The 17,471-nt window shown below is 55.9% G+C and overlaps 8 protein-coding genes across 8 annotated transcripts; 2 read left to right on the plus strand and 6 right to left on the minus strand.

Moving 5' to 3' along the window:
* Positions 1-179: 179 nt before the first annotated feature.
* Positions 180-1,033, minus strand: N657DRAFT_670998 (uncharacterized protein). Its single transcript, XM_062795575.1, has 3 exons — positions 935-1,033; positions 596-825; positions 180-523 (listed from the first exon to the last, which is right to left on the minus strand). Exons 1-3 carry the CDS (start codon positions 1,009-1,011, stop codon positions 435-437), a joined length of 396 nt encoding a protein of 131 aa, XP_062648967.1. The 5' UTR covers positions 1,012-1,033; the 3' UTR covers positions 180-434.
* Positions 1,034-1,673: 640 nt separating this feature from the next.
* On the minus strand, positions 1,674-2,853 carry N657DRAFT_644034 (uncharacterized protein). The gene has a single exon (XM_062792675.1). The coding sequence runs from the start codon at positions 2,748-2,750 to the stop codon at positions 1,926-1,928; it is 825 nt and encodes a 274-aa protein (XP_062648968.1). The 5' UTR covers positions 2,751-2,853; the 3' UTR covers positions 1,674-1,925.
* Positions 2,854-4,296: 1,443 nt separating this feature from the next.
* N657DRAFT_570907 (uncharacterized protein) lies at positions 4,297-6,672 on the minus strand (the record flags this gene model as incomplete). Its single annotated transcript, XM_062788775.1, has 2 exons — positions 4,297-5,490; positions 5,545-6,672. 2 exons carry the CDS (start codon positions 6,670-6,672, stop codon positions 4,297-4,299), a joined length of 2,322 nt encoding a protein of 773 aa, XP_062648969.1.
* Positions 6,673-8,051: 1,379 nt separating this feature from the next.
* On the plus strand, positions 8,052-8,691 carry N657DRAFT_679966 (uncharacterized protein; the record flags this gene model as incomplete). Its single annotated transcript, XM_062796232.1, has 5 exons — positions 8,052-8,106; positions 8,196-8,222; positions 8,291-8,320; positions 8,385-8,475; positions 8,550-8,691. The coding sequence occupies 5 exons, from the start codon at positions 8,052-8,054 to the stop codon at positions 8,689-8,691; spliced, it is 345 nt and encodes a 114-aa protein (XP_062648970.1).
* Positions 8,692-10,670: 1,979 nt separating this feature from the next.
* N657DRAFT_655273 (multicopper oxidase) lies at positions 10,671-12,700 on the plus strand (the record flags this gene model as incomplete). The annotated part of the gene is made up of 5 exons (XM_062794587.1): positions 10,671-10,765; positions 10,829-11,385; positions 11,448-12,240; positions 12,301-12,458; positions 12,519-12,700. 5 exons carry the CDS (start codon positions 10,671-10,673, stop codon positions 12,698-12,700), a joined length of 1,785 nt encoding a protein of 594 aa, XP_062648971.1.
* Positions 12,701-13,250: 550 nt separating this feature from the next.
* Positions 13,251-15,083, minus strand: N657DRAFT_569937 (uroporphyrin-III C-methyltransferase; the record flags this gene model as incomplete). Its single annotated transcript, XM_062788693.1, has 2 exons — positions 13,251-14,700; positions 14,755-15,083. 2 exons carry the CDS (start codon positions 15,081-15,083, stop codon positions 13,251-13,253), a joined length of 1,779 nt encoding a protein of 592 aa, XP_062648972.1.
* Positions 15,084-15,863: 780 nt separating this feature from the next.
* On the minus strand, positions 15,864-16,911 carry N657DRAFT_358669 (uncharacterized protein). Its single transcript, XM_062786960.1, has 2 exons — positions 16,902-16,911; positions 15,864-16,843 (listed from the first exon to the last, which is right to left on the minus strand). The coding sequence occupies exon 2, from the start codon at positions 16,455-16,457 to the stop codon at positions 15,915-15,917; it is 543 nt and encodes a 180-aa protein (XP_062648973.1). The 5' UTR covers positions 16,458-16,843; positions 16,902-16,911; the 3' UTR covers positions 15,864-15,914.
* N657DRAFT_570773 (uncharacterized protein) lies at positions 16,470-17,372 on the minus strand (the record flags this gene model as incomplete). The annotated part of the gene is made up of 5 exons (XM_062788764.1): positions 16,470-16,843; positions 16,902-16,991; positions 17,063-17,112; positions 17,166-17,216; positions 17,320-17,372. 5 exons carry the CDS (start codon positions 17,370-17,372, stop codon positions 16,470-16,472), a joined length of 618 nt encoding a protein of 205 aa, XP_062648974.1.
* Between the last annotated feature and the right edge of the window lie 99 nt (positions 17,373-17,471).

Raw genomic sequence — 17,471 nt, forward strand, 5'->3', positions numbered from 1 at the left:
ATTGAGCAACTTGAATGGGCATGCGATGCGCCGTGCAGTGCGATGTAGCCAGCGTGCGGGGCGCGGGGCAGGAATTGAGAAGGGTTAGGGATACGTATGCGTTAGGGTGGGGTCACTGTCTGGGGCGTCAATTCATCACTGTCCGAGACGACTCCTTCTTCCTTTCTTTGCTTCTTTTTATTACTCTACCATGGGGTATCAACCTGCTGGTTCTCCAGACTCGCAGTCACATATCAGACTGACAGAAGATTGCGTGGGTCAGAGCACGAGCGCAGGCTTGCTGCTTCATCAAGAATTCATTGCCTGTCTTGTACGAAACAGCCGGTCAGCGTGAATGAATGGACTTATGACCCATGACCGCCTCCCCCTTCCTGACATAGAACTCGCCTGCGACCTAAGCAACAGACCATCTGCTGCGAAATCCAGACATTGATTCACCAGCCATTGTTCTGGCTGTTGCCCCCGCCGTTGTCGGTGATCGTGGTGGCAGACACCTGAATATTGAGCATGTGACAGTAGGTTTCTGTTGGATGTCAACAAGGTAGTTAGACTTTGCATGTGAGAGTCACTTAATCCACTTTACGCCTAGGCTCACCGTAGAGCGACACGGCTTCCTTTAGATAATCCTCATGCTTCGACAAGAGGTGGTTGCCAAGACTATCGCGGCGAGGGAACTCCTCATTGCACCCCTCGATGAAGCAAGCGTGCCTCTCCCCTTCGCCGTGTGTACCGCGATGGCGAGCGAGGGTTGCCTTGCTAATACACTTGAGCCCGCAGTCACGACAGGCCAAATCGTCGCCAGCGTGGCTGAGAGCAATGTGGTTCCTAAAGATTCAGGTCTTCATGTTAGTGGAAATGCTTGGCAAAGCTTCACAGCATGACCTGAGACCGCCCGATCGGTGTATCGTCGCAACATTGGGGGATTTGATCTTACACCAGCTCCTCGTTTGAAGTAAACGATGCCATGCATAGATCGTAGCGACAGATGTTCCGGTTGTTTTGCGCTGCCATGTTGATTGTGGGTTGATATTGGTAATGGTTGGTCCAGTGTGAATCACAGTGCGAGAAAAAATGGTGCACGGTTCTGACTGCGGAACCGGAATCTGTCCTCCGCCCTGGACCGGTCCGGGTCACCGGCTCACAAGCAGACAACACATAAGATCAACCATACAGAGGTACCCAAAGCCGGTGATACCCAGCCGGAGGAACCTTGATATGTCCGGCCATACAAATTCTACATCAAATTCCCACATCACTCACATGGAATACGGTGGGTACAACGAGCACTCAAATCGGCCTCCTCAGCTGCAAAATATCTCTGTTGCCATTGTGCATCTTGAGTGACCTATCGTCCTCGCTAGCAATGCACCAGACAATCAACACTCTGCGAGTTTCGCAATGAGACAGACCACAGTTCTCAAAAAACGGCCAGCGTTGTTATCAGAAAGAGATAAAATGCTGGAACCTGGTCAGTCATGGAGGTGGAGGATCATAATAATAATCCGAGCATCATCGCTTGCCTGGACGTTTGGTCGCTTCCTAATAGTTCAGATGAGGGATAAACAAGATAGTGGGGCATGGTTACTGACAGATAGCCGCAGGTACTGTACCGTGAAGCGATGACCCGACTAGGACAGTCAGACAACATGAGGAATGAGACTGATCAAATAGTCTGGATTATATTTTTGAACCTGAATACCGAGTTCCTTGAGCTGCCATTCATAAATCAGGCTATACACAACAAGACACAGCTTCAACCGGGACCGAGCTTAATCCCGTGAACTCCCCACGCTTCATCTTAGCCCTTCTTTAGGCGATCTTCGTTTACAATACATCCGCGCCAGGCCAGACATACCGCAGAAAACTCGGCCGTTGCCCCATGCGCCTGCGATTGAAAGTCCAATTCTCTTGTCCTCGCACCCAACTTAGTGAACACCCCAAACCGCCTCCTGCAGGGTTTTCAACCACGGAACGCGAACAACGGCCACAAACCGCAACGGATAGCGCTGGTGCCACGGTGGATACAGCTGCGTGGTTGGTTGCTGCAGCAGTTTATTGAGTGCATTCCGGAAGTCGAATGCCTGCTGGAACACGAACTTAGTTAGCTCGTGCTGGGCCCCGTGGAACTCGCGGGCGGCGCCTTGGACAGAGTTGTGGTCGATCAGGGTCAGCCCGCCGGCAATCCCGCTTGCCATGGGCGAGTACGCGCCGGGCAGGGTGCGCATGCTCGGCAGGCCGTCGAGTGCGGCGCGGTCGAGCCCGTACCACTGCATCGCATCGGCCGGCGGCACGGGCTGGTTGTCCTCGTCGTAGTCGAGGCACACCGTGCAGAGGCGGCGGCAGGTGACGAGGTACAGGTACTCGCCATTCCTCTCGCAGCTCTCGCACTTTGGGGTGCGCAGCGCGGTGTGCAGGGTGCGGCAGGTGAAGTTGCCGTCCGCACGGATGGCTGCGGCGCCGCGTACGGTGTTGGGCGCGTGCTGGAGGATGGCCTTGTACTCCGGCAAGGAGTCGACTATGTGGGCGGCGCGGCGGTTGATCGCCCGGAAGTTCGCCAACGAGCGCAAGTCCATGTCGAGGAGGACTTGTTGGACCAGCTCCACCGGGAGAGCCGAGAGGGCACCGAGGTTTGCAGCCGGCGGGCCGCGGGGTGTGGCCGTCGTGGCAGCGACGATGGAGCCGGAGAGCTTCTCGTCCAGTATATGGTGGTTGGCGGCAGGTGACGCGAGCGTGAGGGCGTGGGCGTTCATGCTGGCGGCGTGATTGGTGTACTGTCAAGTCGTCCAGAGAACGAAATGTCCAAAGCTGAATTGAAAGCGACTATCGAGTCCCGTTTCGTTCGATCTGAGCCTTTCCGGATGTGAGCGATGGAACAGATGGGAGAAAGGAAGAGGGCAGCGCAGGCTTTATAGGCCACGGAGGCTGGTACTGATTTGGTGACTTACGATGTGCCTCAAGGAGTGCGAGTATGTTGACGCTCCGTGTCTTGTGCGTTAGGTTCAGAAGTGGATGTAATTACTAGCAGACATCGCGTCACCACCTCTGGTGAGGCTGCATACGGTGCAAATTTCAGTGTAAAATGCCTGTGCCCTTCTATAACCGGTGCATGCACTCAGACATGCGGCATCCTTAGAAGCTTTCTCTTGTCCAGTCAACGGCCTGCGAGATCAGCGAGGGAAAATCCACTTCCATCCTGATCCGCCCCGGGAGACATCGTCATCTCGCAAGGACTCTGCAGTCGTAGGGCTTCAAAGAGAGATGATGACCGCTGACGTACTTTGTCCAACGACTTCTTGAGCGGTATTCATTACCAGGTGCCCTCAAGTCCGCCGAGAGAGTGGGGGTGGTGACAGTGGCATAGTTATTCCATTCGAGATGATGCCGTTGGAAGGTCTTCCCTTGTCCCATTCCAAGTCAACGAGGTACCTATAGAGAGCTTGAAGCTTCGATGGCAAGGGTGTTAGCTGCCTTGGTTCACTTCAATCTCAATGGATGACAAGCTTTTCATGAAACCCCTTACATTTCCAGGTTTCCTTCACTCATCGATATCCGCTTTCATGTCCATGCTCTTGCGAGTCCACCACGTTCATTGAGAAACAAGATAAACAACCTGCAGCACGTCGATAGGATAAGTCTGGAACGATGAGGATCAAAAGCTGAGAGCTCAAGCAACTCAATTGTCAAGTGTCTCAAAGTCAAGAATACGAAAAACGCCAGTTCCTTGCCCAGGACTGCTCCAGCCTGACGAAACGCCAATGAACCACACAACGGATGACAACGAAGAACTCGAACCTTCAAAATGTACGTCCATAAATGCCTCCTTCGACTGCCTGCTTTCATGCTTGCTCCGCTGATTGGAACGAGCGACCGGAAAGAACAGAAAGGAAAGAGGCCAAACCTGTTGGGGACCCCGCCATCCAAAGCATCAACACATCGGACCCTGGATATGTTTTCTTTTCCTCTGCTTGTAATATTACGTCAAGAACCATCCGGAACCGAGAAAGAGACAAAGGAAAACGAGTAAGGGATGTCTGTAATGGCAGTAACCGTGAGAAGGAAATCCATGTTCGGTCATCGTCGGGACTAAGTGTCGTATTACTTATGTCGATTGTTGTGCAAGCTGCTTTCTTTCTTCGTAGTCATCGTGTCAAAAGTATCGCCGTCGCGACCATCACGGTTTTGCGCCTTTGCTAATGCCATGCTATGCAGCAATAGTACGCTGGCGATGGGTCCAAGTTTTTTGGACATCCTTGCTGTATGACCGCTGTGGGCGCCGCTCCAGCACCAGCTCCTGTTTTAGCGATCCAGTCTCGGCTGCGGCTGCCAGCCGTTAAGGTAGGCCATCAGCCCCATGCCAAAGACAACCACCCCGATCATGGAGGCGTACGGCAACGTATGTATTAGCGTGTCATCGTGTTGCTGTCCCTGCATCGCCAGGGATCCCCCCATTGGCATTGGTTCCATTGTATTGGCCTGGGAAGGGTTGGGCCTGGAGTCCAAAACCTCCTCTTCCGGCCGTCCGTCGAGCTTGGCAGTTGGTGGCTCAGTGACACTGTCGTCCATTGCTGCAGCGGAATTCTCTAGGGCCTTCTCTTGGCTTGTGGCGCGCCGCCTGCCCTTGGATGGCGATCTGGCTCTCCTCTCGGCCTCTCGCCTCTTGTCCTCTTCATCGCGCTGCCGTATCTGGATCACCATCTCGGCAAGCGTCTTGCGGTCGGCGTCCCGCTCGGCCTCAGCTTTCTCCGCCCGCAACTTGAAGGCCTCGACTTGTTCCCTGAGGCTGTTCATCTCCACAGCCATCGAGTCTATCTGCGCCTGGAAGGTTGCGGCCAGTATTTCGGCCTTGTCCGGTTGCGGGGACGCACTCTCCCCCTTGGAAATGGCCAGAGCCATGTCGACTTCATCAACTAGAGGGGCCTGTTCAACGGGAAGATCAAACGCCCTGTCGAGCTCGGAGTGGCCGTTAACTAAAGGCGCTTTCACGGCGCCGTTCGTCTTGGCATGACTACTCTCCTCCATCTTCTGCATCATGTCCTCAGCGTACAACCGAGCCTCCCTCTCCTTGGTCAGCATTTCCTCAAGATCCCGCACTCTCGCCGAGTGAGTGTCGAGCTCCTTCTTGGCATTGTTGAGTGCTTCTGTAAGGAGGAGGATCTGGTTGAGATTGTTGTCTTGGCGAACAGGAGACGTGCCCGGGGGCCTCGGCCGCTCTGTCGTAGCCCTCTTCAACGAGGGCGCGTCCGAGGCCCGAGCCGAGTCCGGTTTCTCTGGAAGCGGTTGGGACGGCGGCGGCGCAGGCGGCTCAGAGAATCTCGTCTTGCCGCCGTCTGAGCGGAACGAGACGTTTCCATTGGGCAAGTGTGCTTTGGGAGGTTCGGGGACTTCGTGTTTGTCCGCGTTTCTGATGTCTTCCTTCGACAAAAGTGAGTTGATGAACTGGCTTGTCCGAGCCAGATCTTGGTTCTGCAGTCGGGCATTGCGCATTTCAACCTGTGACGCCACCATGTCAGAATTGTAAGCCAGCCAACGGGGTGTTCTACATACGTGAAGTTTCTTGACGATATGCTCCGTCGTTATCGGGTTTAGCCAGAACTGTCTTTGATGCGCCAGCGTGTTCGGCTGCGCTCCCATATTCCCCGGCGCCATTCGGTTGTTGGCCGCCACTCCAGGCTGACTGCCCGCTCGTGCTCGGAACGGCGAGGCCCCCCCTACGGGAAGCATCATTGCACTGTTTAACGGGTCGAGGTCCCCAAAATTCATGTCCAACACGTTGCTGGTTGGTGTGACGAAACCGGCGTGCTCGACCTTTGCAGCCACTTTGTGATGCACCACCGTCTTCTGGTCTTCGCTGACAATGTCGATACCAAGTTCGAGGTGGTCTTGTGTCTGTAATTCGTGCGGTTCAGACTCCCGGTTTTCCGGCGACAGTCGGGTGCCGTTCACAAACGTTCCGTTGGACGACTTGACGTCCCGAATCCATATCCTTCCGTTGGCGTCGGCCCATATTTCAGCGTGCTGCCGCGACAGTACCTTGCTGTCGAAGTAGCCGTTGACCGGCGTCGGCACGGTTTTGGCGTTGGTCTGACGTCCAATTCGAAGCGTTTCTGGGAAATAGGGAACCGAGATGGTCTTGCGCTCGAAGCTGCCATTCAAGGACAGTAGATAGAGCACTGGGTGTCGACTTGGACCCATACTGTCCGTGCCTGGACGGCCGAGCCCGTTTTGGGCCCCGAGTTGGCTCTGTGCCGCCAACAGGGATTGCTGCTGATGAAGACTCGACGCGCCATTGACGCCGTTTGCAATGGGTGGGCGGCCGGACGCTCTTGAAAATTCGGCTCCTCCGTCAGGTTTCCCGTTTGGCCATGGCGCTTTCGCGGCTGGTCGTTTGCGCGGCGCGGGATTCGACCACCCATTCGCGTCACCGACGGTTGGCATGCCGTTTTGCTGTGCACTGGCATTGGATGTGACAGTCGAGTTCGATGAATTGGACGAGGTCGAGGACACTGACGACGAAGAACTTGTCCTTTGAACGGTCTTCCGCTGCATGAACGTATTGATTTCTCGGGCGTCATCGGACGAATTCATGGAGCTAGACGGCTGCCCACCGTTAACGGTAATCCATCCCGGCCGGCTGAGATTCGCGAAGTTGGGAGGGTTCGCAACGGCAGTCATCGGAATGGCGCGTCGGGAGATGGGCGATGCAGCAGGCGGCCAGGGGAGATAGGGATATTGCTGCAGACCGACGTCAATCCTGCGGCTCGCGAAACCGGCGTGTTTGCATGTGTATCCTGTTCAGCAAGGAGCTGGGCAGGAGGAAGCTTATTGCCCTCTCGAAGTAGTGCCCACACTCAGCATGCAGGGAATGCCGCGGCCGCCTATGTGGACTGTGGAGTTGTCACAGAAGATTACCACTTTGACACTGACGTCGAGGCGCAAACTCGCCGCAGAGCTAGGGCGGGGGTTGTCGCTTGCGGAGACCGGCGCGGGCTCATAAAAATCGTCTTGAATTGCAGGCAAGCAGTAGAAGGAGTGAGCAAACCTCGTAGTACGCACCTAGCAGAGAGATGCAGTGGATTTGTTTCGGCTCGGCGGTGCAAGCACGGTCACAGAATGCGACGGCACACGGAGAAAGTGAGGTTGACGAATTTTGCTGGATCGTTTCCTGGGCCGGGGCGCCGTGGAGGCGCTTAGCGAGCGGGCCAGAAAGCGGCCTGCGCGCCGCCCCCTTGCTCGAGTCACCCTAGTTAGCGTCCTGCTCTTCCAGCGCTAGCTTCTTCAGCTCCTGACTGCGCAGCAACCCTCCGCCAAAGCTCATTCACGGCTTCAACAGCAACAGCCAACAGCATTTGCTTTAACACTGCGGCTACATTATCTCATCTGAAATCTCCAGCTTCTATGTATGTAGCACCCTCAATCCGAATCCATCCATCCTTGTTCTGCATGGCAGGTCTCCGGATCCCTGGGCTCGTCACGTGATTCTTGCTCCCAGCAGAAGCAGAGCAGCTGGATGTGCCTTTATGCGTCTCTCAAAGCAACAAAATTGTTAACGTTGAATGAAGGGCCTGGCTACAAGAAATTCCAAACATCTCGAGTCGCTGGTACTCGGTAAACACTTAAGACGGCAGCACGTGTTGGTTGCGGTTCGACATCGGCACACCAGGTAAGGTACTAGCGAGGAAGTGTGGCACGGTTGGAATCAGGTCTCAGAATTCAATCCTCCTGGACAGTCTGGTTTCCCTTTCAACAGGAACAAGGAATTAACAGAGTAAGGTATTGGCAGTAGAATGGTGTTCAAGCTGTAGCTTGAGCCTTGAGGCAGCTCGAGAGGGCAGGTCTTGTGTGTCTCGAGTCATGTGCCCCTAACTCGGGGTTTGGGACAGAGTCGGGTGACGCAGCTCCAAGCTTCGTGGTCCGTGCGTCCCGGTCCTGTTTTGCCTGCGGCAACTTCCAGCAGTGAAAGTTGCCGCATGACACCGAATCTCCTCGACACCTCGGATGTCAACTCTTTCTCCCCCGACTTCCTCGATTCCGTGCACCCCCTATCTACAACGATGCCACCGCCGCCGAGCCACCCTGGGGCTGTTGGCCCTTCCAACTTCGACAAGTGTATGGATGCATCTCGCAGCTCCCCTCTTGTTCTCCCAAATTGATCCCGGCATCATGTGCAGTGCTGTGCAAGCTAACATGGGCAACAGTCAAGATGGGTGCCCTGATGGGCGGCAGTACGTGCATTCCCGCGTAAATCCTGCCCACCATCGCCCATCAAACCACTGATATTTGCTGGACACAGCGGTTGGCACGATTATCGGTTTCATCTTTGGTACGGCACTCCCAGGAGACAGCGAACAATAGCGGAGCTTTAGCAGGTCTAACGCGGGACCCAGGAACTGTCAACATATTCAGATACGGCGCCGGACCGAACGGAATAATGAGGACATTAGGCCAGTACATGCTGGGATCCGGGGCAACGTTTGGGTATGACTGAGTTTCTCCCTCAGCTGTGTATGGGAGATGGTGGCCGTGACGATAACTGACACGCTTTTCCACAGGTTTTTTATGTCCATCGGTAGCGTCATCCGGTCTGACGCCTCGCCCATTGTTCAAGAGGCCTACTTGCGAGCCCAGAGACGGCCCATCATCATGGCATCGCAGGCCTTCCGCCCCTACCAGCCCACCCGACGCAACAACTGACGGTGCGGCCGCCCAATCTTTGCTTGCGAGTCCATGAGCGGTAAGCGGAAGACCATGTAATTTGATATGCTGTACATACGACTTGCCTCCTGGGCAGAATGGGATGGCGTTTGGGAGGAGCAATAGGAAAACACTCATTCTGTGTTAATACATCGTTTAGCCCTATCTTCCTTCCTCCCTATTCCGCCGGCTGGACTGATCATGATACAGCTTACAGTGTGTGCGGTCAGTGTCAGGCATTGCTATGCCAGCCGGATTGCTTCTGCATCACCCACGACCTGCTCACCGCCAGCTCACGGCCTACCATGGCGTCCAACGACACCGAAACACCACTCTTGGAAGACTCGATGTCGTCCATTCATGCAGAAATACGAAGAAGCGGAACGGACATGGCAGCTGCATCCTTGGTAAATTAGAACGTGCTGTGGCACAACCTTGTCCTCGGATAATCTTAGCGACATGGCCAACAGCTGAGCCTACGGCGTTACCTGGAAACATTGCTGCTGTCACGACCTTTCCTGACTCATCTGAGACCAGTTCAGGTTCCAAGAAAATTGACCGGACAAGTCGGCAGCGGCGCGCCCAACATATACAACCAATCTCAGCTTCCACCTGAACCTCAACCGAGAACCCGACCGCGTAGACGACTATGCTGCGGGAGCGTTTGGGCGGCATTTGAGGGAGTCCCTGGCAACCTCGGGTCCTTGCAGATTGCTAATGGCCGGCATATCAAGTGCGTCTCGCTTATGGCCCCTGTCTCCTAAATGTTGCTCCCGAGCCAAGGACCGCACAGCATATCACCGCCGATGCCCGAGGTAGTCCGAGAGGCTTGTGCAGGATCCTCTAGAGAACTGGGAATGCCCGGCACGCTATGGCGGAGTCTTAAGTACAGATTGGCTGAGCTTGGAGTTCCCAAGAAAAGCTCTCATCTGTCTGCCAGCCAGCGAACTCCTTCCCTTTTAGGATTGGTGATGCAGCATTCCGGCGAGCTGAATTGGCTTGCCACAGCAGTCGTCAACCCCTGGATTCCCCAACTTGGTTGCTCTCTTTGCAGGCTGCTTCCAACTTCGCAAGTCAGCAAGCAGTAAGCCATCCTCCCCTCTGATTAAGAAATCTGGAAATGTCGGAGCCCAGGAAATGCGCCACCAGGAAATGCGCCACGTCTTTGGACACCGGGACCGGTCGCAGTTCGGCAATAATCTTGCCCGACAACGCCCTGTCTTACCTCTTTGGCGCCTGCTTTACTTGTTTTCCGGTGCCAATATTCGATAACGATCGCCGTAGGGAGCACAGGTTCTTTAAACGCCATTTTGCGGTCGAGCTGGCTCTGCTATAGGCCGTCACAGGTTCAGCCGCTCCAGACACAGCAGAGATAGCGAACCACAGCGATGGATCCGCTTCATTTTACAGAATCTGTGTTAAACTTGAGCACCGCAGCCAGCTCACTGATTCCGACGATATTCGTTCTAAGCTGGCCACGGACCTCGGCGCTCCACCCGGATGCGCACTTTTGATCGGAAAGCCTGGGCGAGAACTGTGGCCGACATGTACAGGACCGACATCCCGAGCTGTCTTAGATGCTCTTTTGTTCGTCCATCGGTGTGCGCGGACTGGAGGATGTTGCTAGATGAGGCTTGTTCCAACATGGCAATACCGGGAGTCGATCACGGTTGACGCAGCCGTGTCTGCTTCCCTATTGACCGCCGTCTCTCTGAAGCCTGTGCTTCACGACATGCGACTTGCAGGGACCTGGCCGGCTGGCCATGAAGAGAACGCGTGCTCGCTGCGCGGACTTGGGCTCCCGGTCTTTCCACTCCTATCCAATATCTATTAAATATGCCGCTGTATCACGCCGGACCACGCAGGGCTAATCCGCTCTGTCTTGAGCAGCGGGTGTAGCATTCGCTTCGTCACTCCCTCGTTTGCATTCCTACTCGGGTTCTAGTCATATACTCAGGCAGTTTCCTTCGCCATCCATCATGGGCGTCGCCTTGTTGCGCGGCTTCCTCGAGAGCATCTTTAGTACCATCCAAGCATTAACCGTGTCCGCTTTGAACCAGACCACTACAAACGGGTGAGGTCCCTCATCCTGACCGCATCATGTATTGTGTAGGGAGCAGCTCTAACGTGACTTCAGACTTTCACTTCTGGGGACCCTCTTAGCCCCTACCTTGCCCCCGTTCTTAGCAGATGGTCCGCTGCTGAATGAATACACATGGGGAGACCGAACCGACTATGGAAACAACCCGTACCGCGACTGCCCCACGACTGGAGTGGTTCGACACTACCAGTTCACCGTGAGCCGCGGCTACATTGCCCCAGATGGCTATGTGCGGGACGTTCTTCTCGTCAACGGGGCTTATCCTGGACCCATGATAGAGGCAAACTGGGGCGACACCATCGTGGTGGATGTGCACAACAACATCACCGGCCCAGAAGAGGGCACAGCCATCCACTGGCATGGCTTTCTCCAGCATGAAACGCCGTGGGAGGACGGCGCTCCGGGCATCTCCCAATGCCCCATCCCGCCCAGGAAGAGCTACCGATACGAGTTCATTGCCAGTCTGTACGGTTCGAGCTGGTATCATGCTCACTACTCGGCGCAATACACCGGTGGTGTCGTCGGCCCAATTGTGGTCTATGGGCCCACGAAGGAACATTACGATATCGACCTCGGTCCTATCATGCTAAGCGGTAAGCTCTGTTGCCGTTAGGAGTCCGGCGCGGCCAGGTCGAGGTTGACATGCTTCATGCAGACTGGTACCACAAGGAGTATTTCGATATAGTCAAAGAAATGCTTGCGCCAAACGGCAGCCCTCGAGTGTTCTCTGACAACAACTTGATCAACGGCAAGATGCACTTTGACTGCTCCACAGTGGCTCCAGGAGACACGACTCCCTGCGTCAGCGATGCCGGCATCGCCAAGTTCAGGTTCAAGACTGGCAAGACGCATCGCTTGCGTCTAATTAACTCGGGGGGCGACGGCATCCAGCGCTTCTCGATTGACGAACACACGCTTACTGTCATCGCCGAGGACTTTGTCCCGGTAGAGCCGTACAACACGTCGGTTGTCACCCTGGGTGTTGGCCAGCGCACCGATGTGCTCGTCACAGCCAACGTCGGCAAGCCCGAGTCGGCCTTCTGGATGCGATCCAATCTGACCACGTGCTCGGCCGCGCGACAGCCCAACGCCATCGCCGCCGTCTACTACGACAAGGCCGACACGAATGCGATGCCGTCCAGCGGGGCCTGGAACATACCGGATCCCAACACCTGCTCCAACGTCGACCTCAGCGTCACCGAGCCGCTGTACCCGATCCCCCTGCCCGCGCCCTCCTTTACACAGACCATGGATATTGAGCTATTCAAGAACGCGTCTGACGTGACGCTGTGGAAGTTCAACAGCGTCTCCATGCGGACCCACTACAACGAACCCGTGTTGCTGGTTGCCAACGAGGGCAATTTCAGCTTCCCGGCCCAGTGGAACGTGGTCAACTACTACAGCAACACGTCGGTCCGCATCATCGTCAACAATAGAAGCCCTACTTCGTAAGTCCCGGATCATCCCCAAGCCTATCTAGCGAAATGGATATGCTCACACCGGCAAAGGCACCCAATGCATCTCCACGGCCACAACTTCTACATTCTCCACGAAGGCCCCGGGATATGGGACGGCAGCATCGTGCGCCCGTCCAACCCGCACCGGCGAGATGTTCATCTCGTCCGTGGCAACGGCCATCTCGTGATTCAGTTTGACGGCGCTCCAGGTACTCTTTTCCCCCAGTTCCCTTCAACCAAGATTGAGTCCGGCTTACAAGCCCGAATAGGCATCTGGGCCTTCCACTGCCACATCGCCTGGCACGCTTCGGGCGGCTTCCTCGCGTCGCTGGTTATCGAGCCCGAACAGGTGGACGCTATGCACATTCCCAGCGATGTCAAGCAGAACTGCGGCGCATGGGATCTGTGGTCCAGGTTCAATGTCGTCGACCAGATCGACAGCGGTACTTGAGGGCTGTTGGGTGCGTGGACGTTGATGCTGGTGGACACAACAAAGGCAAGCGCATGGTGGGAATACGGTATTTCTTAAGAGTCAGTAGATTGGCTGCATCACTTTTGGTCGAAGATCTCTCTCTTGCTAGTGCATATTTCTGACTGGGTTGTGATCTGCAGTACAGAGCGTAGGGAGTACTCTTGATATCTGCTGGATATTCATACAGCTCCGACATGAGGTGAAGCTCACTTCGATTTTGTAACTCTGGGGCGTTTGGTTTGGTTGTCCCTAGAGGGGCTATTCACCAACACAAATGATGCCATGATCGAAGAGCACGATGCCCAGCGTTATGACCTCGATAAAAACGGCAACTCTCCTTCGGGCGCGCTCGATCGGGAAGAGCGGAAGTTTTGACGGTCGCACACGGCCAGTTGCCCCTGAACACAACACAGCTTGCTTCTGCAGATCCCCCAAAAAGACCACGTCCGAGAAGAAAGTGTGTGCGACTTAATAGGTGATCGCAATGTATTTACATTTATGCAACATTGCTTTGTCTTGTACGCTCTGTTTACGCCATGCTTGCAATTCCAAACCCGCCGGATGCGAAATCACCCTCCAGATCCAGATCTAGCCCCTTGAATCCATCCTCCACAACCCACGAGCGGCCCTTCTCCGGCGCATACAGCGCCTCGCACGCTCGCCCCACGACGAGCAATCCGGGTGGGCGACTCCCCTCCTGCTCGATGGCCTCCGTCACGAACCTCAGCGTGGTCCTGATGACCCGCTGATCAGGACAACTGGCCCGCTCGATGACGGCACATGGCGTGTTAAGCGGCCAGAGAGTCCTCCTTGTCCCTTGTGTCCGCTCAGCTTTTTGGATCTCCCCTTCTTGGCTATTGTCTTGGTGTTGTTGTTGTTGCTCCTCCTCGGTGTAACCTGTCAACTCAGCCACTAAGCCCTCAATCCGGTGCAAGGCCATCAAGAACACCACCGTCCTGCTCCCCACATACTCGGGCGGCTGCGGCGCCTTGCCCTTCTTCCCTGTGCCCGTGCAAACGAGCACCTGGTCCGCAACATCCCTCTGCGTGGGCGGGATACCAGCAAACAGCGGGGCGCTGAGGCTGCTGGTGATACCGGGCAGAACGACCACGCGGTCCCCCAGCCCGTGCTGCCGGAAGAAAGCGACCTCCTCCCCGCCGCGCCCGTAGATGAATGGATCGCCCTGCTTGAGGCGGAGGACGGTCCTGCCGGCACGCACCCCGTCCAGCGCCTGCTCGAGGAGTTCTTCCTGGGCGCGGTCGGCGTTGCCGGGGAACTTTCGGGCGATGGACACGGGGGTGCGCCGTGGGATTAGATCGAGCACGCCAGCAGGGACGAGCTTGTCGGCAAGAATCAGATCTGCCGTTTGAATTGCCTTGTAGGTGGCTCGGGTGAGAAGGTCTGGATGGCCCGGGCCGCTGCCGGCAAGAATGACGCGACCGCGTTGGCCGCCACAGGGCTTGCTGAACCCACCACCGGGGGACGACGTTGGCGTCGTTCCAGGGTACGACCTTAAAATCCCCTCGACGTCCTCCTCCCCAATCTCGGCCAGCCTCTTCAACGGCCAGTACTCGCACACCTGCGCAAGCCACCTCATCCTCCTCGTCTTGGCCGCCTCGGCATCCCCCTCCAGCACCAACTTATTCAACCCCGCAGGTTGATCCACCGAGTCGTCCACCCCTTCCGCAAGATGAACCATCCCATCCCCAATCTTCGCCCCCTCAGCAGCCTCAGCCAACACCCTCCGCCTCATCTCGCCCAACCTCTCCACGGCAGCGCCCAAACCCTGCGGCAGCCCCGCTGCCACCTCCCTCCTGATCCTCCCAGCAAGCTTGCACCCGCGCCCGTTGGTGGTGACGCCAATCTGCAGCGGCCCGTCGACGTGCACGCTCAGCAAACTAAACGAGCACAGCTCGGGCGCGTCGACAACGTTGACGGGTATGCGATGCCGCCTGCACAGCCTCGAAACCTCCTCTGCACTACTACCCCTCCCGCCTCCCGCCCACTCCTCCTGCCCATCGCTGAATAGCGACGGGGGCGAGGCCGAGGTGATAAACACGGCGTCGACCACGTGGTCGACTTCCTCCCTGCCCAGGCTGAAGAGGTCGGACGGGGAGAAGAGGCGCGGGAGGTGTGTTAGGGAGCCCGCGGCGATGAGGGCGGTGAGGCTGTAGTGGAGCTGGGGATCTGATCCTGGCGTGGAGGAGACGGGCGCGATGAGGATTGGTTTTGCACCTGCCGCGAGGGAGGAGGCGGCGCGGGCTGCGGCGAGGGGATTCGCGCCGATGATGAGGTGGACATGCCCTGCGCTGTGCTGGGCTGTGAGGAGGGAGCTTTTGTGGAGTATTGAGGGTGGTGGCATTGTGTCTGTCTCACACGAACTCTCTCCTCTGTTTTCTCTCTGTGTGTGGGAGGGAGTTTTGCCTGTTAGACAATACGGCAAGGTTTGTGTGGATGTCACCTCATCGGGGGTTGGAGGTAAAAAGGAGAGATGAGACGATAGTAGCGGAAACATGGATGAGAGGTTTAACAAGCTTCAAGGAGGCAATGAATTAGCTATATACCGCCCCCGAAAAACCCCCTTGATAGCAGTCGCTCGAGACCACAATATCCACATCTCCGCTGCTGAATGTTTGACGGCGGGATGGATCTTCAAACTCTTTATCAAAGCTTGGGTGTCAGAGTTTCGATCTCCGACAACGGATTCCAGCCAGTCAGAGCCAGCTCATAGGACTTACACCAAATTCTTTCTCAGCACAGTTAGCGCGGGTTGACGCCATTTCACGGGGCCACGGCGGCCTTATCAGGGTTATCGCCACCCCGCTACCCTGATCAGACACGCCGAGATCCTCGACTCCGCGGGGAAGAGGACCAGGGACGGAGATCGTCCCTCCTAAGCATGGCGGCTCATGGCGGCTTCCGGAACGAATGGCCGGCGAATGGCTTATCACATGCACTTCCTTCCCGATTACCCGGTCAACGCAACAGTTGAAACGATGACCTATTGTCTGCATTGCGTTCAAGAGGCAAACTCTCAGCCGCTGCCACTGCCACGACTCCGAGGAACGGTGCATGGTTTAGAAGCCCTCTAGAATCGATTCCCTCGATGATTGATTCTTTGACTGCTCCTACTCGGAGTAAGAGGATAATGTATAAGCAACAAACGCCACCACCACTGGTGGAGTCGAAGGAATTAAAGATATTTTTCAAAAGCTGAGACGCGAACCCCCAATGCACCACTCAACGTTGCACCCTGCCCACCGCCCAGAACACGAACACCGGTTTGGAGGAGAGGCCACCCGCCATTGTCCCGAATCCGGTAATCCTCAGTCTCAGAGGGAAGATCGTACTGCGATGGTATCCGCGGGGGCGATTCACGGTTTGGGACTGTGGGAAACTGCGCCAAAGACCGAGCCACATCCAGCGTTGATTCGAGGACGAGTATATCCGGGCGTGGTCGCATAAGAAATCGGTTTGAATATATACATATCGAAAAAACCGCCAAAGCGCGGCAAGCGAATCGCATCGTAACTTCGGCAAAGGTGATATCAGAGAGAAATATGTTACCATGGGAGAACCATTGTGGCGCCTGTGCCCGGTGTTGATTGTTAGACATTGGCGTCCTGGAAGATGGGTCATATCTGGTTGCCACGGTCCAGCTCCCCTGGCAGGCTTGCATCTGGGAGCAGTTCCTCGGCTGGCCGAGCCCGCTCATCGAAGATTTTGTCGAGTTCATCAAAGTCGCCAGCTACATTACGGTGCACTTGGAGTCGTCGCGTTCCTTCTTTACTGACAGCGCCACGCGGGCCGCTTCGGTGAAGGCCTCGTTGACCCCCCTATTCCGCATTGCCGAGCACTCGAGATACCGGAGAGCGTGAATTCGGCGTGCCACTTCGAGGCCTTGGTCGTAATTGATCATCGGCTTCTTCTCTCGGGGATTCGCCTCCTCGTTGGCACCGTCTTCCTCCTCGGCCGCCTCCCGCAGGTCGCACTTGAGCGCCACGAGAACAAGCTTGACACCTGGGCAGTTGTCGGCAATCTCGCCTACCCATTTGCTCTCAACGTTTTCGAGTGAGTCCTTGCTGTCCACCGAGTAGCAGAGCATGATTAGGTCGGTGTCGTCTGCAAGTTGTCAGGCGTTGCCCTAGGCTGAGTCCGCAGAAGAGCGGGCAGTGCTCACCATATGAGAGACTCCGTAACCTGTCAAATTCTTCCTGCCCGGCAGTATCCCATAGCGACAACTCGATGTGAACATTGTCGACAAAAATGTCTGCACGTACAACGAGCGAATCAGCCACACCCTCCACATCATCAATATTTGGACTGCAACGCGGAACGCACCATGGACGTAGTTCTCAAACACTGTCGGCTCGTAAACGGTAGGGAAATAGCTGTGCTTCGTTAAGACGGGACTCGAGATGCGCCCATCGTATATCAAACTCACCCTCGTGTAAAGACGTTTAGCAACGACGTCTTGCCGCACGCACCGTCGCCCCTATGAAGGAATAGTGTCAGTCCATTTCCGGATCACATGAATGGCAGCCGGCGTCGACGAGGGCTGAACTCGGTTCCGAGGCATCATAAAAGGGGAGACTCACAGCAAGACAAGCTTGCGTTGGACAGTTTTGGACCCCCCGATACCACAAGGCATTGTTGCAATATGCGAGATTTCGGATACGGTTTTCTTCTCGGCAGCTGCGGGCCAGAAGCAACGACAATGGGGCAGTGATGCTCCAAGTCGACGTGGTTC

This window comes from Parathielavia appendiculata, assembly GCF_033297405.1.
Source record: "Parathielavia appendiculata strain CBS 731.68 unplaced genomic scaffold N657scaffold_4, whole genome shotgun sequence".
In the NCBI taxonomy this organism is placed as follows: Eukaryota; Fungi; Ascomycota; class Sordariomycetes; order Sordariales; family Chaetomiaceae; genus Parathielavia; species Parathielavia appendiculata.

Bases quoted from the DNA above. Each gene is read 5' to 3' on its own strand.
- N657DRAFT_358669 (XM_062786960.1), bottom strand. From the start codon at position 16,457: ATGAACTCGACAAAATCTTCGATGAGCGGGCTCGGCCAGCCGAGGAAC.
- N657DRAFT_644034 (XM_062792675.1), bottom strand. From the start codon at position 2,750: ATGAACGCCCACGCCCTCACGCTCGCGTCACCTGCCGCCAACCACCAT.
- N657DRAFT_670998 (XM_062795575.1), bottom strand. From the start codon at position 1,011: ATGGCAGCGCAAAACAACCGGAACATCTGTCGCTACGATCTATGCATG. The intron at 826-934 runs GTAAGATCAAAT...CTGAATCTTTAG, and splicing joins ACTTCAAACGAGGAGCTGGT to GAACCACATTGCTCTCAGCC. The intron at 524-595 runs GTGAGCCTAGGC...GACATCCAACAG, and splicing joins GGAAGCCGTGTCGCTCTACG to AAACCTACTGTCACATGCTC.